We start from the raw sequence: 24,833 nt of genomic DNA, 5'->3' as shown, positions 1-24,833 counted from the left end.
GCTATAAAAATACGCATGGCGTCGCGGTCTCTTTAGCGGACATGCTATTTCTTATCATAGCCTATGGATACAGAGACATATCTTGAGCTTCACTGTTCGGACATTCTCTAATACCCATTTTCGCACGACGCGGTTGATATATTTACTAATGCATTTAAACATGACTTTAAATCTTTGTTGAAACAAACTTTAGGTAAGTCATGGTAAAGCTTCTTTAGGAAACAAAAGTTGTTTATATTTTCGACACTTTATTATTGTCAGTTGATGGTATAATAGATAACATGAAACCAAACGTGACATATATGTTCCCATGTTATCTTCGATTGCATTTTATGTACAGAGAAAACGATATCAGACCTTAAAATATGTTTACATCAAAGAACCTTACCAACTGCGATAATCGCACTGAATGTGTACATTTACCCTTTGTATTTTGTTGTTGATTTTTTCGGAAAGATAGCATAATAATCATAAAGAAGCAGCAAATATTAACTTCGTATACATACTTACTTGCAGTCTGGAATGTATTGTACAAAGACCTGTAGTATGATAATTGTTTAACAAATAATTTGTACATATATTGCTGTTCAAAATACTTTGTAGACGACCTTCAAAATCACTTTTTCAGCCGTTTTTAAGCGCTTGAGCAATATCGTATTTAGTTATACATTATTTACTGATCGCTTAAATCGACCTTCTACTGAGTACGCGTTTAGACAAAATCGCATCTAGTTAAACATGATTTACTGATCGCTTAACTAGACTATAGAATGCGTTCGCGCTTGAACAGTATCGCAATAAGTTGGGCATCATTTACTAATTGTTTGACTATACTTTTAAATGTGTTCGCGCTTGAACCATATCGCAATAATTAAGATATCATTAACGGATCGCTTTACTAGATTATAAACTGTGTACGCGCTTGAGTAATATCGCATTTAGTTACTCAGGCATACGCGTTGCCTGCCATATGGTTAGTTATTGATACTAATAAATCTACATCGGACCAAAAGGACAAATAATAAAGCGCTTGTAAAACTTTTTTATTAATATTTAAGCAAAATAGTGTAAATCCAAACTTTTTTTAACAAGCGTTTTCGAGCCTCAGGACGGGTCGATTTTTTAATTATCGTACGATTCCCTTATTTGGAGCGTAGCCTATTTTCGACCACTTTGTTTACATTAAGAACGCATGCCAATGATAACGTAACACTCATTTCGAAATGGCAGGTCAAGCTTTATCAATAGTTTATCTTTAGCACGACCATATAATGTTAAGTTTTAGGTAAGGTGACTACTGATAACAATTGATGTCATAGTGGAAAGTCGCTTAATTTTCGGTTGAATCATTCCCGTGTTTTATTTAAAGAAAATGGACGCTTTAAGGTTCTCTGCTGTGTGCACCATTTGTTCGTATTTATTGTATTTCGAAGTAGTGGATGGAATTAGTTTCAGTAAGTATTGCGTTCTTGCCATACAGATGTGATTCACTAATAAATATATAGAGATTTGATGTTTAATTAACATGTACACTTCAACGCCGTTATTTCGAAGTCGTCGGGACCGTTAAAAAAACCTTCGGATTAACGATAATTCGAAATAAACAGTTGGCAGACGACTTCTTCGATTCTGTAAAAAATAAAACGTTGTGGAATTCACATGCTTCGGCCACACTGTACTTTTAATAATTGTTTAACGTAAAACGCAAACTAGTCAGATAGCAATAGATTTGTACTTGTAACAAACGGAGGAATAAAACGCTTCTTTTTCGTCTTTTTATTTTTCTCTAATTACAGAACATATAAAATATCATGAGTAGCACATCATACAAGTAAATACATATGAATACATTTTCGGAAATGCATTAACTTTTTTTTAAATAAGACGCGATGTCTCCCTGAACACCGGCCTTAGCAGCACTAAACTGGACGCGTGTAACATATTTCTCCAATTTGTCAATGACATTAAAGAACTCACTTCCGCCCGTGTTTCGCCCGCAGAACAACCTTACGTCGTTAATGCATGTGGTCACACGTTAATTAGATATCATTTTCATTCTTGTGTTGTCGGCCTCGTCGTCGGCTTTTAACCAGATTATAAAATTAACATGCTACGCGCAGACGACAAAGGTGTAATTATCGGCTTTTGACGCGCAACGCGCATACGACATAGGTGTAAAATTGCGCTCAGTGTTTTGCAGTTTTGACTTCGGATTAAAGATTGATAATAAGGTGCGAATTATAGTGTTGGGACCGACAGAATCTATTCGAATTAACGATTTCTTTGGTTTAACGAAGTTCTGATTAAAGGGGCCTTTTCACAGATTTTGGCATTTTTTAACTTATTCATTAAATGCTTTTTATCGATAAATGTAAACATTGGATCGTAAAAGCGCCAGTAAAAAATCAAGAATAAAATTAAAAAAGGAAAAGAACATTGCCCGGACCAGGTTTCGAACCAGTGACCCCTGGAGTCCTGCCAGAGTCCTGAAGTAAAAAGGCTTTAGCCTACTGAGCTATTCCGCCGTGTACACATATTGGACGTATTTTATACCTTATATAAGCAATCTTCGTAGTTTCACAAAATTTAACGACAAAAACAGAACTCTCCAAATTATTCAATCGTTTCGCGTTGCAACGCTTTATAATTTTTAAGTTTTAAAATTGTCAAAAGATGCATATAATGGCTATATTAGACCATGGTAAATGTTCAGTATTACTGTTTCCTCACAAATATCATAACTAAAACGAAAATGTGCGAATCTGAAACAACTTTTTTCAATTTTGTCAATTTACCAAAGCGTGAAAAGATCCCTTTAACAATGAAAATTTGATTGATTGATTTTTATTCAGGTTTTAAAACAGATAATATACAAGTGATCTTTCAAAATTACATAACAATTTTAACTAAAGGCATTTGTGAGATTGCTGCTGATCAAAACCTATGGTATAAAAACTGCCATAAAATATGATTTGACAAAGAAAATGAACACAAAAGTAAAACAATATAAAATAGTCTTAATGAAGCGTATCACCTCAAATTAGATTTGAAGGGAACATATCAGCAACTACCTCACACTTAAAATATGATTTAATGTGACTATACTGGAATATAATATATTGCTTGATTATCCCAGTTAAACATGTCACATATATTTGTTATCACAGATTTTCAACACAGACTAGTAATTTGATGTATTATAGAAACACATTCACAACTTTAGGGAAAACTTAGTATGTAAAAAGAAATAACTTGGACAATATAGTGTAAAAACCTAGGATTGCCCATGAAAGCTCGAAAGCTTATTTCCAATGGGGTCCAGTTTAGGTTATACTTACTATAATATAATCCTGTGAGAAAGTTACACAATAAGAACAATAAGTCCCTAATAATTTGAGTATACATGTAAGTTGTTACAATCATGTTTCTATACTATATTTGCCATGATGACTAGTACACACATATTATAAAAGAACAATTAAAGTGTTTTAGCTAAGCACAATAGATGGTTCTTAACAGCTAATTTGAACTGGTGTTTATTATCAATTTTCTTTATTGTATCTGGCAAAGCATTCCAATCGCTAATTGCACAGTAGTAAAAGGTAACATTTCCTTTACCATAGCATTTGGGCACTCTAAAATTGTATGTGTTTGCCCTTGTTGAATATGAATGGGTATCTTTCACATATACAAATTTTTCTTTCAAGTATGATGAACACTTGTCTTTAACAATTTCAAAAACATGATTCAATCTAAATTGTTTATTTCTATTCTCAATATTTAGCAATGACATATCTGACAGGTTACATTGATTAATACTTTCTCTAGGACCCAGTCCATAGATAAATCTGACAATTTTATTTTGACATATCTGTAATTTGTCTTTTAAACCTTTATTTAAACTTGGATACCAAGAGGAACAAGCATAGTAAATTTGGCACTGAATCAAGGCAGAACATAAATATTTTCTAGTACTTGTATCTAAAGACTTAGCATTTCTATACATAAATTTAAGACGAGAGTTTACTTTGCTAACAATGTTCTTTACAATGTTTTCACTAGATAATGTGTTATCAATACTAACACCAAGATATTTAACAGCAGTTGAGGGTTCGATTTTATGCTCATTACATTCAATATTAATTTTTTTAGTTGTTTTAACTTTCTCTTTGATCCATATACAATACATTCAGTCTTCCCCAAATGAAGGGATAATTTATTGTCAACTAACCAGTTTGAACATGAATCCATGACCCTGCTTAATTTTTCAGATATAACATGTGGATCATTGTGTGAATACAGAATAGCGCTATCGTCAGCATAAAGGATCAATTTACAGTCGGGATCAATACTTATAGACATGTCATTAACATAGCATAAAAATAGGAGGGGTCCCAAAATACTACCTTGGGGTACCCCACAAGTCACAGGGTTAAAATCTGAGAAGATGTTGTTGACACATACAGTTTGTTTTCTACCAGATAAGTAAGACATAATCCAAACAGTATTATCCCTACCCATCAATTTTAATTTACCACATAGTATATTATGATCCACTGTATCGAACGCTTTCTGCAGGTCTAACATTACCATGCCAGTAAAGAGTCCTTTAGAATTAGTATTTCTAATATGATCCATTTAGTGGACTAAACAGGTATCAGTAGAATATGAGTTTCTAAACCCAGACTGGAGTTCATACAATAAATTATTATCTAGTAAATATTTCTCCAATTGTGTATAAACTGCTCTCTCTAAGACTTTGGATATCATACTTAAGATACTAACAGGTCTATAGTTTCCAACATCAAGATTACTACCTGTCTTAAACAATGGTTTCACTCTAGCTTCTTTCATATCATCAGGAACACAATTTTCAGAAATAGACATATTAATAAGAAATGTAACAGGTAGTTTTAGAAAACTAGCAGAATCCTTCACAAATTTGGCAGGAATGTCATCTAAACCAGTACTTTTGGAAGTTTTTAGATTTTTAAGTTCTTTGAAGACAAAAGATTCTGACACATGCTTGAAGACAAATGTACTATTACTAACATTTCTTTTTCTATTAAAGTCTAGCAGGGCAGAGGAGTTTAAATCAAACAATTTGGTAGGGGATGGTAACTTTTCAACAAGCTTTGTTGCAACAGAGGTAAAAAAGTTGTTAAAATGAGAGGCAACTGTCTTAGGGCTGAAACAGTTTTCACCATCAATATTTAATACAATATTTTCATTTCCAGATTTAAGAGATTTATAACCAAGCTGTTTCAGTTGTTTCCATACACTTTTAGGGTTATTTCTGTTTTCAGCAATCTGATCTGAAAAGTATGTTGATTTGGAAGAGATATTGTTTGAACAAAGAAGAACCACAATCGGGACCGAAACATACTTCGAAATAACGGTGACGTCGGATTATCGGTGTTCGAAATAACGGTGTTGAAGTGTATATGCTTATTATTGATAATGTTTTTGAACCTTGCGCCAACTATGGTCATTTACTTAACTTCTTGATTTATAATCTTCAGTTGCAATATTAAAACGTGCTATTGTGAGACAAAGATACTGGTACCTTGTGCTTCTTTGTTAATATTATAAAGGCAGCATTGGTAACTTTTGAAATATCTATCGGTTGATATTTCGTACGTATTGCATTCACTTGTAGAATATTTTAAAGCACTGTGTGTTATTGTTTGCTCCTGACAAAAAAGAATGCACCAATAACTGACCTTTCTCATATATTCATACGCATCAACAGTTAAATTTACACAATGCTCTAGAGAAACGTTTTATTTCTACCGCATAATCCGGATAGCCTCTTTGTTTGGTTTATATTAATATTATGGTGTTTTGGTATATAATTAGTTTTATTTACAATCCAGCCCAATTTCGAAACCAGCCGCGTTGATATGAAATCCGTTTCGTTTTATATATTTGTTTCAATTTACATACGTTATCTTACGATACAGCGTTTATGAATTGATACAACTGAAGACAACAGGTCGGATAACATCCTTTTCAACAGTCACGTTTATGCTGCTATTTATATAAATGACAATATACATTTGCCCTTTATAACTAAATTTAAAACAAAATATTGGTCTCATTTTTTTTCTGTTTATTTTTTTTAAATAAAATCACCTGACAATATATATGTGCGATTGGATATATATATATATATATATATATATATATATATATATATATATATATATATATATATATATATATATATATATATATGCAATCGCACATATATTTTGTGTATATATATATATATATATGTATATATATATATATATATATATATATATATATATATATATATATATATATATATATATATATATATATATATATATTCACACATATGGCCAGTTACGGGGTCTCTGATTTAGAAATAGGTTATGGGGTTCCCACTTTAAATACATGTATCTCCATACCCTTTTTTATCCGATATAAACACGAATTAAGGTATATAGGGGTACCTACTATTATTATTGTATATAAATACGTCATTTATTTAACGTCTTATACAAGGAAATATATAGCGAACTTATTTGCGAGGTATATACAATTTCAATTTCAGACCTGATTGTGGTTTTCGATTTAAGACCTTATTGTGAGATTTGATTGCATTACCTCCCCTACACCCCCCTCATAGTAATTAAAGGAGCCTAGATTGCGGGGTTGTATATAGACCCCGTTTTTTATATTGACCTCGTAAGTACAGTCTGAAAACTACAGAGACCGCGTAACTGGCACTATGTATTGGTATATATATATATATATATATATATATATATAGACGATGTACTTTGTATAAGTCTTGAATAAAAAATCTGTCTGTCTGTCTGTCTGTCTGTCTCAATTTACCAATTGTAAATGTTCTCTTAATTATTCTGATATAAATTAATATTATATAAGTACAGAAGCACCTATTTTTGGCGTGAGTAACACTATCTTTCTGTTTGTTTTAATGAAAGAACAACACCACAAATCAAAGCGCTAAATGCATTGCAGTTGTTTGCTCTCTAATGTTACTTACAGTCACAGGACATGAAGTTTGTCTTTTGAACGCAGGCCAATGGAACGGACACGAAACATGCAAACGCGAATTTAATTTACTTTTAATTGTCTACGATGGTGACAATGATTAAGAAAGAAATCAAGGAAGAAAATGACATGATTTACAATCTCTTATACATTATGGATACAAACTCCACTTATGATAACAAAGCTTAAAAAAGAAATTCAACGTATATCTAAGTTGGAAAAGTAGGTGAGTCTTACAAAGAATGAACCACAACAAGTGGATTGTCTGTTAAACCATAGGGCGTTTAAAGTGATAACGCGTAAAAAAAAGTACATATTGCGCCTTAAAGGTGTGTGTGTAATTCAAAAGATTATTTACAGGTTATCGCTGAGTCTTCACGACTACATTATGTGCAGACTTTCCACTCTGATCTTTCAGATATATTATATATTTAATTGTGAGCCAAAGAAGGTCTTATTTACCTCGGCTGCTCGGGTATTCTCGAACGAAATAATTTTGATCCAAATAGACCGTTGCGCGGGTGTCAATTAGACATTCATGTGAACCGGTATACAATTTAAGACAATATATGTCTGGTTGCCCTTTAAAGAACAATATTACTCCGCAAAGGCAATACTGACAATTAAAACAAGACTTTCTTCTCGCTCAAAGCGCGATGCGCCGCTTTAATAACCTCTCTAGACGCCAGAAGCCGTAGACCGAACCCCAGAACGGTTTCCCTAGCACGTTGAGCTAACTGAATACCGCCGTCCTGGGACACTTCCATTATCTTCATAGGGCCACCTTTTCGAAATACTGGCCTGAATATCTGCCCAAGGTAAGCCCCGTCCGTCCTCTACGCTGCCACATCCGCTGCTCCCGTCAATCTTCCGGCGATGTAGTGACACCACTATCCACATACGGGCAATTACCATTCCGTTTGGGGAGCCTTCCAAGTTCTGGGAGTCAGCGAAGTCGGCCGGAGAGGACGTCCGGATCGAGGGATGACGGTATTCGCTTGATTGACAGAGGTGCTCGCAGAAGTGTCCCTATCCGACCCCCTCCGACGATGTAGTGAAACCACTATTCACCTACGGACAATTACCGTTCCGCTTGGCGATTCTTCGGAGTCAAGAAAATCTTTTGCGGTTGACTCTCGCCCCGGTGGTGACGTGCACGCTTCAGCTGGGGACCGAGCTCTTTTTAAATAGGGGATACTGATACATTTATAGAGCAGCCTTGATTTTGTTGTCGATCGCCATTTTATTTTACATTATCAACTTTAATCACCAGCTGAGAGATTCATTCGCTATTGTGTCGATGGGAGACACTAAAACATAATATCCTGACTTTGAATTTAAGTCAGTAAAATATGTTTGAAATAATTCAATCAAACAAAAAGGTTTACTTCTTTCAATTGTTTGTCGCATATTCACCGCATGGAATGTGTGTTATTAATTGCGTGTGTATTCAAACCACACGTAAATGTTTGTAACTACAAATTATACTGCGGGAGATCACTTGTGTCCTCACATTTTATTCAACACAATTTATTTTAAGACAGGAAACATATATAAAAACATATGCAACACATTTAAATCATACGTTATCTTCATAGTTATAGACAGTGACATACAAAGAAATACATATGCGACACATCTAAAGTCATACATTATCTGTATAGTTATAGGCAGTGATGTACAAAGTGTCCTCACATTGTTTATTATGAGTTTTCTTTATCACCATAAAGCCGCGTCCTGCATAAATGGTTTTAATGGTACGTTGGCTACCGTAGCGTATGCCCTGTCTGCGCAGACTGGGCAGCCCTGTCTGGTCAGGACCTGCGCTGTCTGCTTTAAATCACGTTTTGTGGTCTCGTTAGGTATCTCCTGACCTACTGCGAGATGCGCAAGCTGGACCATTGCTACACTAGCCGCTTATGGCATAAGACCTCTGTTCGCATGACGCGGGCCATAACACTTGTTGTGTTTCTTATAAATTTAGCATCTTAACACAATACTTTTCGATAGAAAATTGAAATCAAACTGTGTTATTAGAGAAAACTGGCAATGTTTGGTAGCATATTCAGCCTTTCAAGAACGAGTCCCATACTGACTGAAAGAGTACGGCAAACTGTTGTTGTTAGATAATGAAACAATTTCCGTCTTATCGTTACACTTTATTATTTTGTGTGTGTTTTGTTTCCTCATCTTGAAAGCAATACTGTGATATCAACGTTGATCGATGGTCCATTATGTCTTCCACGGACGATTTAGTGACCGAGTACATAGGCAACGTGCGAAGTATTATTTATATATATATATATATATATATAATACACAATAATATCGAAACTGATACAAACAAACAGATTGGTTGTTTTCTGTTGAGTTTTAGCGAATATGGATAAATCATTTCCAAATGTCACGAATTTTCCCAATGACATGCGTTTAAATTATCAGTATGAAACAATAATGAAATTATTATGGAATTTATATGCATATTTAAATAAAACATTTTTTAAAAATATATTGTTTTCTTTATGCAATGAAATAATGTTTGTTTTGATATCTTAGAACATAGTTTTTATCAAGTTGATCTAATAAAGAATCGGCTGTTACTAGGGTTGGGAACTAATAGCCTCATCTAAGAACGTGTGTATTTCAAAGTACTTTTAGAAGTCCTGCTGCGTCTCCGTGAATGCATCAATTAACTTACCTGGTCCTGTGACCTTAAATGAGAGCTGTGTAACGAGATTATAACTTAACACACAGTGGACTATTTTCATTAGGCAAACATGTTATTTAAAGTTTTCTCTCCCGCGCCGCGAATTCTTTTTCCAGGTGACAAGCATACTGCACTACTTTTAATTACGTAAAGTATACCTCAAAAACTATTTCTCCCCATACCAATCATGGTATGTAATGTTCCGTATTCCAATTTCCAAAACCCCACTTTTGACCTTGTTTGTTCTTGCGAATAATTAGAACCTGTTATTCAGTGACTTGAAAAAAACATGGAGTAAATACCACAAAGTAGATAGATACACAAAGTCAAATGATCATTGACAATTTGATCAAATTAAACTGCGTTTTGACAGTATCACTTATATTAATAGACATTTACCTTACTTAGATTCAAATAATGATTTGCAGGAAGAGAAAAAAATGATTGCATTTTTGGAGAATATACTCAACGATTTGTATTATATAAAACCGGGTCATGCTTTCTTCAAATAAGAGTACGGAATGTTCTTACGTATATTCAAATGCACCCGTGTTAATTTCCTAACAATTCTTCGCTTCGATCATCAACTGTGATGACATCAGTGTTAGAGTCACTTTCAATCCATCTGGTTATGTGGTTTGTGATTGTTTTATTTGTTGGTCATGTAGTTTCTTGTTTGATATAAATTACACTGTGCTTTTACTGGGACAAATACAATACCTCAATGCTTTTATTACAGAACAGATGGTGGACAAGTGTGGGTCTCGCATCACTGCGTCCGGCGAACACCAGCTGTCGCTGTACTTCTCTGGCAGCCGGGAATGTGAGGTTACAATAGAAACAACCAGCACATTTCCATGGATAATGTTTTACTTCCAGAGTTTTACAGTGGGCTGCAACGCCGGGAGTGTCAGTATTAGAAATGAATATGGACTACCACCAAACGGTACAGTGTGCAAATTATATTGTCAAACTTTGTCAATAACGAGATTTAATACAATTAAGGCAATACTCACATACACAAAAAAAACAACAGTAACGTTAACAAATTAAAGGATCGAGCTTGTATGTTGACGTTTAGGAAATGTTATAATAAATTGAAAGTCTCCACCATCAAAGAATTTATATTTAAAGAATATAACATGCCTATAATGGAATTTAATTATACTGTATTTGCCAGAAAACATTGCTGCGTATGCACACTTAAAGATTAAAATGAACACGAGTGAACAGCTGATTTAATACCTGGGCAGAATTTGATTATTGTGTTTCACTTTTTTATTTCTTTGTAGGCTTAGCAAGATATCTCTGTAATTACGTGTCGACCAGCGAAGTCTACACAAACAATGGTGATATCAAGATAAAATTCACACCAAAAACGGGATGGTCATATGGTGGTTTCACTTTAATACTTACGCTGTTTTCAGATTCAGGTAAAGAGTTTCATTCCGTTATTCGTCTCGTCACTGTGCTTGCGTTGACCTGGTTGATCCTCGTAGTAATCCTAGTTGATTAAACCCTTAAATGAATGTATAGTGTGGGGTAAAGCAAACATATGCAGTCAAATTAGATAAGATTGTTGATACTCAATTCAAATTGTTATTGCGCTGAAGGATTTTGTAATTCGGTTTATTATAACACTAAATACAGCGACAAAAACAATGCGATTATAGATTTAAAAAAATAGTACCACGTTTATTTCTCAATCCAGAACATTACATTTTCATCTTAATAACGGCTGTTTATATGAGTTCACTTTTGTCCATTCTACACACATACCATATATCTATTGCGGATTTAAAACCATGAGTTTATATGTAGCCACCAATGATATGAACTTGAATTATTTTAACGGAATCAAGCTGATGACGAACACACATTTTATAAAATATGTTTACAATTCGAAATTAACAACATGCTTATCATGCAGAAACAATAATCACTAAACTCGTGCCTGAATGTTTTGACGTTGATTCTTTGATACTTCTTTGCAATTACTACGGTAGGATAGGGTTAATATGTTTTAAATTCTTATTATAAAATGTAGGGACATTGACAGGTAGCATAACAATAGGTCGGTTCGCATGTTTGTCCGAGTGTATTGTTCGTAAGATTTTTAACTGAATAGTGTAGATGAGACAAGCATCTGACTGTGTTATAATACTATCCACTGTCATACACATCTGAAATAAGTCAAATCACGTACTTATTGTCAATTTCAGTTTTTAAACTAATCTGATCAAGTATCGACTAAACAGTGATTACACACTACGTTCATAGATAATCCATATAATACAATATATTTCGATAGATTCGTGTCCAATCTGGGGCCACGTATGTGACAACGGGCGATGTATCGACGCGGGTTTGAAATGCAATGGCTACAATACTTGCGGCGACAACTCTGAGTGTTGGATCGATCACAAATTTGATTACCGGTACAGCGGTTCTTCCACCGTAATCCTAGGTGTAGGTGTTGCCGTCGTTGTCGTTATTCTCATCATGGTCACAGTCACTATCATCTGTTGTAGAAGAAGACACGCGCAGGTAAATATGATAAATGTTGCCAAAGTTGTTTTTTATTTAAAAGTATCAAATAAATATTATTCCTAAAATATTACTGAATGAATATAACTATACTAATTGCATTATTGCTACGGTAGAACAAATTGCCATGTTAAAAGATAATTTTTCGTTCGCAATGCATGTGCGCTATATATATGTAACGGACAAAACACATGTTGATGTATTGTCTTTATCCAGGCAATGAATTTTAAAATTGTTCAAAAACCATTGGTTTGGTTATTCCGGTGCTGACAAAGAGTGCGCAAACATGTTATCGATCGTTTAAAGAAGAATTTTGTTCATAAACATAATTATCATGCATGTTTTATTTTAAAACATAAGAAGTGTTTACAATAATTTTATTTTATTCTCGATAAATGGTGTAATTATGCACATGTGTATCATCTGCCCGTTAAATATGCAAAACGAGGAACATAACCATTAAATATCTTTACTATCGGATACATATAAACTCATTTTGAACATTTAGTGTTTCAGTATTGAACAAATCACTTTAACTAATACGAATACAACGACTCCAATGCGATATTGATAATTGCAGCGTATTCCGGCCTCGGCGTCTACGATGCAAGTCGTTTATGCAATACGCGCCGATCCTGGCCGGTTTAACCAAGGGATCACTCATAGTATGTATGACATATGGATGCAACAAACAGCAGCTAATGCTCCACAGACACCCTCCGTGTTTGGCCAACAACCACCACCGTACGATCCACAATGGGTTCCCAAAGACATTAAACAAGCAGACCAAGAAGCTAATGGGAACTTTGGGAGTGTACAAATACATGCTCAAAATGTCACAGAAACAGGCCATCCGAGCACACGAGAAGACGTCCATGTTTATGACAATATAGCTGCTGAACGGTCTGACGATCGCAACTACAGTACGATTGATGAGGCCATCGTGGATGCAAATCAACGTTAGTGATTATGCACGACCTTGAACTCATGCTTATCTAACACCTAGCTTTCAATTGGGCTTTTGTATTTAAAAAAAACATGCATATATTCTTTCTTTGTGAGATCTGGACGTAACATGTTGTTTGATTTGTTTAAAATACATATCTCAATGTTTAACATTGATTGTCAACTTTGCAATGAGATTTGAACACCGCTACACATGTCTACACGATATTGTATAATTAAATTGATTAAAAGGATTTAATAACGCTCCCAAAATTTAACTTTAACACTCATGCACGACATGCTTATGCTTGACTAACGCCTAGCTTACAATTGGGTTTTTGAATTAAAGTGGTCACAAACGCATGCATATATACTTACTTTGTGCGATCTGGAAATTACGTGTTTTGTGATTTATTTAAATTAAATATATCAATGTTTAACATTGATGAATTATATTTCAATGAGATTTAAACAATGCTTCACATGTCTACACGAAATTGTATCATTTAATTGATAAAAATGATTATATAACCCTCCTAACACTTTAAAATGTTTTGGATTGATCATTAAGTAGTTTTTGTTTCAAATTCCGATTATAACACGATCAAGACTGACTTCGGTTACATCTACCTATTTCATCAGGAGCATCGTTTTCTATTTACTGTGTTTGTGAATACCATCAAGTGTTTTTGTTGAAGCGATACTGGTTTAACTTGTTCGCGTGTCATTGAAATAACCAAATATATAATACACAATACAAAGCTGATTTATAACTGAGGGTTGTATTTCACTTACAGCTGTGACGTATTGCTCTTTAAAGTTTAAATTCATGGAAAAAATGCAAAAATCTCTTGATATGTATATTAACATGCATTTTCTCTATTTGGACAATTTGAATAGTTATCAGCTGTATGAGTTTTATGTGGAAAAGAGGCGTACATTCCTAGATTCCCGTTTTAGGTTTCAAACAACTCGCAAGATGTCGCCATCTTTGTTTATCTCACACGCACCAGACCTCCAATTGTTTAACAAATACTACGCTAATTAACACGTACATATAACTCTGGGGTTCTTTAGGGGTATTTTACTCACACACGAGGACAATATAACTCAATTTGGTTCAGTTTGCTCGTATCAATCTATTCATGTAGATACGCAAATAAGTGACCAGGATGTAGTTATCTATGGAAACGTCCCATCCTGTTAAATAAACAATTACATATTAAGTATGATGCATAATAATAATGGATATATTATAATTAATATATATCATACTCATTTATACTATAAATAAGATATGTCGTGTTCTAGTGGCCAATAACACCTGAACATTAAACATTATTATGCAATAAAAATAGTAACAAACATACAAAGCACCAAACATATATCACATGACAAGAACAGTACATAACACATAGCACACAGGTAAATTACCAGTTGGTGGAATTGAATGGCTCCTCGTACTTCCAAGTTATACACTCCAAGCTCACGTGACTGCAGCCAGTGACAATCCTGATTAAATACTAATAAAAAGGTTGAAGAAAATGTATGCCTTTCTTCTCCAAATTCCCACCAAAAGTGAACAATTGAACCAGAAAACCATACCCAATAGTGATAAAACTGGCCACAAGAAATTGGGTTACAAATTAATAAAAAGGGTTCAAAACCACTCGGGTACATACAATTCAAGTATTATGAATTACACAACAAACAACTTCTATATGACATACGCTGAAGACACTTCAATTCCTTCAACAACATTAACCCTACACGTATTAACTTCCGCAATGATTCGACATCCTATTTGTAATTGGAAGGGTTATTATTAGCCGTATGTGTATGAAATATTGGTTTCAGATTTTGTATACATACCATCAAGACACATCCTTAAAATATCATGTCTTTGATAAAATAATTTGTAGTATACTGTAGGCGTATTATATTGCCACACATACCTTTTCCGATACAGTTTTAAGATAACACTCACATCAAAATGCAATTTTTGAAATTTTTATATTGTCAATTTATCTTTCGAGCTAATATTGAATTTTTGAGATCAGATGGCAACTGAAAGCAGTCGATGTCATGCTCTAAATCAAAATGCTCAAAATCTATTAAACACTACCAGCTTATGATTGAGAAAAAAAGGAATATTTTCGGCTCTCTGCTTTAGTTTCAATGTTTGTGTGTTTAATGCGCTTTGAAAGAACGGATGGATTACATTTTAGTAAGTATTGCGTGTATTTTTTATACTTAATTCACGAAAACTTTTCTTACTTTTAGAATAACAATGCATTTTATAAAATGGTTCTATACAATCGTTATGAAGTATGCAATACCTTTAAAAATGTGACTCTAATATTAAAACTTAAATCCTTAAATATGGCATGACATCTAATTTTTTTTTTTTTAATATTTTCTATTGTAACATAGATTATAGTAAATTTTAATTTATCTTGGAATTACAACAACAACTACAACAACAACAAAAACAAATTAACAAACAAGTTCAGCTTTTAAACAAAAGTTTTTTATTAAATATTATTCTCCGGATATTTCTTCATATAGGGAATATTTCTGTAAGCATTATTTGACTCATTTTTTGCATTGGGACTTAAACAACATGTAAACTTGAGTACCCACATGGGAGGAAATTTTCTTGACCTAGTCGTTGATTGCAGAAGATCTCGCAACCGGTGTGATCAATCAAACAGACATCAACACATTTGTGGAACAATTTAAAACTGAAATAACAAAAGTCTTTGATACGCATGCACCAATCAAACAGAAAACCATCATAGATCGTGCCCCGAAGCCGTGGTTTACGGAAGATATACTTAGTTTGAAAAGAAAATGTCGGAAAGCTGAAAGAAAGTGGAGAAAATACAAACAGCTGGACCATTATGAACTGTTCAAACAAGCCCGTAGTAAATATAGCTTGGAGCTACAGAAAGAAAAACAATAAACACTCAGTGAGAAAGTTACTAATCTCAAAGGTAATTCCAAACAGCAATACAAGTTTGTCGCAGAGTTTACAGGAACGAAGACAGACCAATTTGCTGATCATTTCATGAACAAAATTAACAACATACGAGATTCACTGAAAGATTATCGCAATTTTGATCCTGATTTGAAACATATACCATCTTTAGAATCTTTTCAAGAACTGTCTACGGAAGAAGTGAAAAAGATAATCACTGAACTAAACACGAAATCCTGTGAACTAGACGTCATACCCACACATATCCTAAAATCATTTCTTCAGGACCTCCTACCTTTGAACTTAGTGAATCTTTCTCTCACACAAGGTGTATTCCCTTCAAAATGGAAGCAAGCTATAGTAAGACCACTTTTAAAGAAGGTAGGACTTGAACTAAATTTTGGAAACTACATACCTGTAAGTAACCTTTGTTTCCTGTCAAAGGTCATTGAACAGCCCGTTCTACTACGACTCAATTTCCACGTAGACGAAAACAGTCTCTTACCGAAAACCCAATCCGCATACCGACGTGTTCACTCATGTGAGTCTGCGTTTTTAAGACAAGTGAATGATATATTGGACGGTATGGAGAAACAGGAGGTGACGGCGTTGATCGCCATTGATCTGAGCGCCGCCTACGACACCGTGGACCATGGCATTTTAACTGATGTGCTTAACAAACAGTATGGGTTATCACCGACTGCACTCGGCTTGATCGACATGTACTTGCGTCCACGACTCAGCATTGTCATCAGCACGTCCACTGTAATGTAGTGTTCCCCAGGGTTGCTGTCTCGGTCCTTGGCTGTACCTGATATATGCCGGGACGATATTTGATGTTATCCCACATATAAGAACAGTCTACGGCTATGCCGATGATCATATAGCAAACAAACGTTTTCGCCCTACATTAGCGAATTCAGAGTCAAATGCTATTCAAGAACTAGAGCAATGCGCACTTACAATTAACAATTGGATGAATACAAATAAATTAAAAATGAATACTTCGAAGACTGAATTTATCATGTTTGGCAGTAGACAACAACTTCACAAGTGTAACACCAAACAAATCAATATAGCCAGTGATTACATAGAGGCGGAAAGTTGTATAAGATATCTGGGAGCGTTCTTAGATGAGACACTAACTTTCAAGGAAAATGTGAAGCGCATATGCCGAACAGCAATGCTAAATTATCTGAAAATCAAAAACATCAGAAAGTACCTCACCAAGGAAGCATCTGAAATTCTCGTGCTATCCCTAGTCATATCACATCTTGACTACTGTAACGTTATCCTTTATGAAATATCGCAAAGTGAATTTCATAAAATGCAACGAATTCAAAACATGTGTGCAAAACTTGTCCTCAACCGTGGAAAATTTGACAGCTCTAAACAATATCTTTACGAACTCCATTGGCTACCTGTAAAAGCACGAATCACGTTTAAAATTCTTACATTCATGTTCAACTGCTCCATTAGGAATGCGCCCCCTAATCTGACAGAACTTCTTTCAGAACAAGTTCATACACGACCCCTGCGCTCAGCTTCGTCATCGGAAGGGTGCTACAATGTCCCCCTCAACAAGAGAAAAACCTTTAGTGAGGTTTTTAAACTGTCGGACCACGCCTGTGGAATGAAATTCCCCAGTACATTAGGAAATAAATAACAATTGATATTTTTAAACGGAAACTGAAAACATTGTATTTGAGAGACTTCTACGCACTATTCTTATCGAGAATGTATAATATATTAGTATGTCTATGCACAAAACATGACTCTGATTACATCTTTAGCTTTTAAATTATAAAAATCTATTATATAAGTTTTAGATATAATAATAACTAGTATACTGTAAATATTGTATAATATCTTTAATGTAATATATTGTATATATCCTTTTATATAATATTGTATAATATCTTATTTATAATATATTTTATAAATCGTTTAATATAATATATTTTTATATCTAAGTCATTGACAATTGATTTTTAGTAATTATTATCTATTGCAATGAGTTATTTGTTCTAGTCATATCAGTTGATTTTTGTTTTAATTATCCTAACGATCTTTCATTTAACATCGCAAGTTGATGAAATAATTTTTTTCGTCTTAGTATTGTCATTAAGTGTTGTATTGTATCATATGTTATTGTACAACGCCATTGAATATTTTTTATAGAAATAGGCGTTTAATCAAATACAAAGTTTCAAGTTTTCTCAAGTTTCAAGAGTGCTTCCTTTGAAGTATGGTGTATCATTGTCTGCGATTAATTTCTTAATTACACAACTGTTTTTAGTAGAGTCATACATGTACTTGGTCTTTCATAATTATAGCGTAACTTGTCATAAATAAGATGTCGTTGACCCAACAAACAAGTATAAAATGACTATATAATCAGAGTACAGTGTGTTAACTACGCTTATATTAAAACATAATATTACGCCATAAACTGATTAGGTACAAATAAAAAGATTCATTAGGAAAACTAAGAATCAATATGTTAAACGTATGTAAGGTCATATAACGTTTATTTATATTAAAAAAACAAGATCAGTTCAAGTTAAGTCAAGTAAATTTAATTAAAGTCGGCAAGAGTACATAACATATAAACATAAGCTTGTATAAGCTTTTACACCGTCATTATTAACAATTGTATAATAATAACATCTTAAAAGCATTTGTCATACTAAAGTTAGTAACTAGGAAAAAAAAACATAAAACCGAGAGACTTTTGCTTATCTAGACCTTAAGCTTACAAATAAATTAAGGCACTTTAAAATAATAAAAAAAGCATGGCAAAGAGGCTTATAAGCACACATTAGTATATATATATGAGATAAAGCAATAACAAAGACCAGCCTAGCCAAATAAGCAACACAAAAGATAAAGCAAAATAATTAGCAACTAATAGTAATAAATAAAAACTTAGAGATTTGTGCTAATCTTAACTGCAGGATGAAGACAATTTAAGACATAAAATAAGCATGACAAAGAGGCTTTTAAGCACATAGTAGTATATATATATATATATATATATATATATATATATATATATATATATATATATATATATATATATATGACATAGAGCAATAACCAAGACCCCAGCCTTGACAAATAAGCAAAACAAACAACAGATAAAGCAAAATAATAAGAAAATAATAGTAATAAATAAAAACTGAGAGCTTTCTGCTTATCTAAACCGTAGGCCAACACATTAATGAAGACAATTTAAGAAATAAAATAAGCATGGCAAATAGGCTTTTAAGCACATAGTAGTTTACATTTATATGACATAGAGCAATAACCAAGACCAGCCTAGCCAAATACGCAAAACAAACAAAAGATAAAGCAAAATAATGAGCAAAAGCAAGCATAATTAGAAAAACATGTCAGGTTTGCAGTCCCAGCCTGCAGACTCCCTCCCTGATAAGTTGGAACGAAGATTTGGACAGCTATGTCTGATTGCACACTGGACAATTACATATCTTTTTATTCCCACATGAGATCAAGGTTTTAAATTGGCTGAAGGAGCCTTCTTTTCTGATCTCATGAGGCAGCGAGTTCCACAGGATTGGGGCTGTAAATCTGAAACTTCTACTACCATAGTGTTCTGTCTTTACGGATAGAGCCTGCATTATATTTGAATATCTTAAGTTATAAGTATTATTTCTTTTTACTACTAAGTCATGCAAAACAGGTGGACAAATTGTATTAACAAGTTTCATTTGCCATGGTTCTTAATCTTCGAATATGTAGAGGTGGAAAATTGGCTCTTTTTAACAGATCTTCATAGTTACAAGCATAATCATCATAAACAAATCTCAAATCTCTCTCTTGAATTTTCTCTATTTTCTGAGTGTTACTCTTGTACAGAAGTGCCATGCCAGAGGACAAAAATTAAAATTTGACAAGATGAACGTATGAAATATTATAAGTCTATTAAGTCTATTTAAATTGCTACCTATTCTCTTTAGAACATAAAGTTGTTGAACAGCTTTTTTTTTACAAATATTCTGGATGTGAGTATTGAAAGATAGATTGAAATCAATAGCAACACGTACTAATTTAACAACATCCTCACAAAAAATAGTTTTATTATCTATTTCAAACTTAGGATTTTTATCATGCGTTTTCTTTCCAACGGCTATCGCCTGAAAATTGTCAGAATGTGCTTTCATACAATAAAAAGAAAACAAGTCAATAAGAATTTTGCTTTCACTTTGTAGAGTACTTATCAATAAATCAAAGTTTGGTGTATTAATAGACAGTGTATTGTCATCTGCATAGTTGTACATAGTGCCATGTTCAATAAAATACAAAATATCATTGATAGAAACATTAAACAAAATGGGGCCGAGTATCGAGCCCTGTGGAATACTTTTTTTGATATTTGCCCAGTAACTTTCATTGCCACATAATTTAATTTGTTACTTACAGTCTGACAGATAAGAGCGAAGAGTATCAGTGGCCTTCTCAGAGAGTCCATATGATGCCAGCTTAAAGAGCAGAATGTTGTGTGGAAGACAGTCGAAGGCCTTGGACAGGTCCATTAGGATGGCAGCTACATACTGGTTAGAGTCCAAGGCCCTCTTCCAATTCTCCAGTAGCCTGAGAATGGTAGTCTGGCATCCATGTCCTCTCCGGAAGGCACACACAAATTTATCAAAAATAGTGTAAAAATGAGAAGCAAGTTGTTCGTCAAGTACTTTCTCATAAATTTTAGAAGTGACAGGCAAAATACCAACAAGTCTATAATTAGATTGCAACATAGAGTCATTTTTCTTTTACACAGGAGCGACTTTAGCCTCATTTAACTTATCAGGAAAAGTACCAGAAGAAATTGTAGAATTTATCAATTGTGTTAAAAATGGAGTCAGATACTTCATGCCAATTTTCAACAATTTAACTGAAATTTGATCCACACCGGTTGCCTTTTTAACATTAAATTTACTTAAAATTTGAGACACCTTTGTATAAGTTGTTGGAACAAAATTAAAAGTTTTTACTAAAAATTTTACCTAAGATTTTGTCTATACTGGATGATTACTTTCGTCAAAATGATAATATTTACCTATATCATCAGCTACATTTACATAGGAATTATTAACAATTTCAGCTACATTAGAGTTGTCAGATACAATGTTATCATTTTCATTTAAAATAAGTTTTGATTGTGAGCCGATGCATTTCTTAGATAGAAAAGGTTTAATTATTTTCCGAAAATCTGTGGATTTACACCATCCAATGCACCGCTCTTGAAAATATGTAATAACAGATAATCGTTTCAGTTTATTAACAGTTTCAGGCCTTCTTATTAACTTCCCAAGTATTTGAAAATTTGTTTTTAAGTACTTAGTATAAGACATTTTCTTAGCATATATTGCTATGCGTAAATTTCTAATTTTAACATAAATCTGTTTTTGTGGTGCATGTTTTTTATGATTTCTACAACATCAGATTCAAAAGAGCTATATACATTATTAACTTCACATTTATCATTCAATTTGCTATAAGGTATATTCAAGTTTAAATGGTCTTGGTTATATGCTTCAGGATCAATGTTTCTAAAACTCCTAATATACACTTTTTGTTTCTCTATTGTTGAGGTTTTACAGTAAATAATAGTAGAAATCATGTTGTGACAATCACTGATACCAGTGGGAAAGTTAAGTGTTTTCATAAACAAGTTACTAGAGCTTGGGAGGATTACATCCAAGAGTGTAGACTTACAATTTTTAACAAAGCAAGTATCTTTTTTAACAATATTTGTAAGATTAAAAATTTCCATTAAATCCTGTAGAGGTCTACCCTTATTCTGACATGAAAAGTGATAGTTAAGGACGTACGCGGCAGTCTAGTTTTACGCAAATTTATTTTAACTGTAACACAGGTTGCGCAATAAGTGTATACTTTTTCGGATATTCAAATAAAAACGGGATGCATATTCAATAAGGGACTGATACCAAGAAATAAAGTATTATGAAGTTTAGAAAATTAATAAACAATTTGTAGCCCCTAAATAACACAGTAAGAATCGACCATATTTTCCTGCGACTACAAAAACACCTTTTTTATCGCGTGTTAACTCACACGTTGAAATAGTCGTTCAATTCAAAGCTCAACACAAATAAGAACACCCGTCGACCTCGTTTTTTATTTTCTTTTAATATAAGCAAAATATTGGTCATCAAACATTATGGTATATGTCATAAACAATAATTAAAACTACCGCGTACGTTCTTAAAATGTATTCTGTACTTTAAAATATCTGAGTCATTGCAGATTTAAAAACAAAATACTGATTTTAGTATTATTACATTACAGTGGCGTATCAACAACTAACTTATTATAATTTAAAAAATCATTTTAGATAACGAAATTCATGTAGGTAGTGCTTGATTGTTTTACATATGCACCATCATTTTCTTCTGTATTACCTCTATTCACATGCCAACTTGTTTGTAGCATGTACACGTTTTCCTAAAAATGCAGTACTTGTATTGGATTAGATTTTTACCGTACACGAACTGTGAAGATACAATCGTTTTTCATATACATTTTCGTAGCAATTCCAATAATATGGTACTGCGTTTATATACATTAAGTCATACAAATGATATGCAGTGAATTGGTGAGGTCATATTAAGAATCACAATAAATACCGTTGATATGCCCCTTTAAGTGTATTGTATACGTATTGTTTTTTATTGAAATCTTTATTAACCTAATGTAATGAACGCGATACACATAATTTATAATTTGTATTTTCATTATATTTAAATCTACATTTGCATACAATAATAAATTGGTAAAATAACGATGAGAATTTCAAAACAAAATTGACTGGTATGCCCCTTCAAATGTATTCAATTATCTTGTTTTTTGTTTGGTTCAGTATAAACTTATATTTGTTTTATCTTGCTACACATAATTTGTGTTTACACTTAAATTAAAATCTACTTTCTCATTGGCATACATAAAAACATTGGTCAAGTCATGTCAAGAAGTACAACTAATACCGTCGATATTTAAGGTGGATGCTGTATTTACCTACTTTTACTGATGTTGACACAAATAACTTGTATTTTCATTTACATTTAAATCTACCTTTTCAGTGGCATACACATCTACTAATATGTGTTTTGACCTGATTCATGTTAATTGTTTTCACTGTGTTTTTAAATTGTATTTGAATACATGCAGTTAAATTGCATTTGTGAACAAACGACGCCGGTAACCCATTGTTTTCTTTTTATATTTGTATTAAATTATAACTCATTAAACATTTAGGTAAATAAGGAAAAAATCTAGGTGCAGTAAGGCATGTTAAAATAAAATGACTTTGATGCATTTTATTTATTTCCATATGTGAAATTCTGTTGTTTTTGTTTATGTTTAAAAATTGATAAACAAAAACATGAAACAATCAATTCATGTTAAAAAATAAACCAATTTGCCGTCAAATTAAATCAGTATTACATATTTTGTGAAAAAGAGAGGTGTTTTTCAACACTTTTCTCATTAATTTACTCAAATTTTTATGCTATAACCTTATTGGTGAATTGTTCTTGTGCTGAAATATGCTTGTTGTTCAAGTGCGTATAAAAAATGAACAACACCGTTGACCATTAATTTTTATTTTATCCACAACAGATGGTTCTACCTTAATACCAATAATTATCAAATTCTAGGAGCAAAATTTGCATTAAAACTGCAGCATATGTCTTGAAGGTCTCCAATAACCGTAAAATGGTCGAACAGAGTTATGCAGTTGTTCTAAAAATTTTGTAAAATAATCACAGAAAAAAAAAGTCATCTTTCATACTTGGAGGCCAGTAAACACTAATTAAACAGATTTTTTCTTTTTTAAATTAACCTCGATTATAATGTTCTCAAGATTTTCACATTCCAGATCTTTTCGGCGACAAGAGGCAATGTCAGATCTAGTGTATGCCTCTATACCCCCGCCATGAATGTTTCGGTCTTCCCTTTCAAGTTTGTAGCCCGGCACCTCAAATATTCATTCGGTACCCCTCGCAGATTATCATAATCGGACTCGGGAGAAATACGGGTTGAAAGTAGTCCGCCCACGTGATACCATTCTAAGAATGTTACAACAACAAAAACAATAACAACGATGGCGTCCATAACCTTTGCACTTGCTCTGGCTTCAGAGCATAGAAAATCCCCATTTTCATCTTTGCAAAATGTAAACAGCTCGCAAAACCGGCCATGTTTGTTTTACTATGTAATTTTGATTCGCGTAGGCCCGCGTAGGTAGACCGCAATACCGCTTCCGAAATGTGTATTCATACTATCTCCTTCGAGGTACTTATCCGATGTTTGACGGAAAGGGCCGAGAATGTGCGATTGCTCAAATATTGTGTTTAGAAAGGATGAGTCAAATTTAGTCTCTGCAATAAATAAAAGGTCAACAATTTTATCATTAAGTATTTCAGCAATTTCCATGAATTTATTGTTTAAGCTGTTGATATTGATATGGCTGATTATGAATTTATTAGGATGCAGTTTGCGTGCAGCCTTCAGCTCTTCAACAGGCGATTAAGTAGTAGAAGCATCGCTAGAGTCACTTTCATC

At 33.2% G+C, this 24,833-nt stretch overlaps 3 protein-coding genes and 1 long non-coding RNA gene across 6 annotated transcripts in view; 3 read left to right on the top strand and 1 right to left on the bottom strand.

Annotated features, from left to right (window-relative positions):
- The window catches only part of LOC127845726 (uncharacterized), a 251,690-nt gene extending 238,177 nt beyond the window's left edge, over positions 1–13,513 (top strand). The window contains exon 6 of the mRNA XM_052376833.1: positions 13,307–13,513. The gene's annotated coding sequence lies outside the window, so the exon portion shown is untranslated. The remainder of the gene's footprint in view (positions 1–13,306) is intronic.
- Positions 1–24,833, top strand: part of LOC127845724 (uncharacterized) — a 265,031-nt gene that overhangs the window by 188,828 nt on the left and 51,370 nt on the right. The window lies entirely within an intron of this gene.
- LOC127845727 (uncharacterized) lies at positions 1,333–13,420 on the top strand. Its single transcript, XM_052376835.1, has 5 exons — positions 1,333–1,454; positions 10,497–10,703; positions 11,050–11,190; positions 12,069–12,304; positions 12,882–13,420. The coding sequence occupies exons 1-5, from the start codon at positions 1,373–1,375 to the stop codon at positions 13,266–13,268; spliced, it is 1,053 nt and encodes a 350-aa protein (XP_052232795.1). The 5' UTR covers positions 1,333–1,372; the 3' UTR covers positions 13,269–13,420.
- LOC127845734 (uncharacterized) lies at positions 13,423–16,618 on the bottom strand. The gene is made up of 2 exons (XR_008033349.1): positions 16,492–16,618; positions 13,423–13,568 (listed from the first exon to the last, which is right to left on the bottom strand). It is a non-coding gene; the product is annotated as an uncharacterized LOC127845734 (long non-coding RNA).

This window comes from Dreissena polymorpha, chromosome 9 (assembly GCF_020536995.1).
Source record: "Dreissena polymorpha isolate Duluth1 chromosome 9, UMN_Dpol_1.0, whole genome shotgun sequence".
Taxonomy (NCBI): domain Eukaryota; kingdom Metazoa; phylum Mollusca; class Bivalvia; order Myida; family Dreissenidae; genus Dreissena; species Dreissena polymorpha.
The sequence above is the reverse complement of the archived record's forward strand: the minus strand, read 5'-3'. Positions and strand labels throughout refer to the sequence as shown.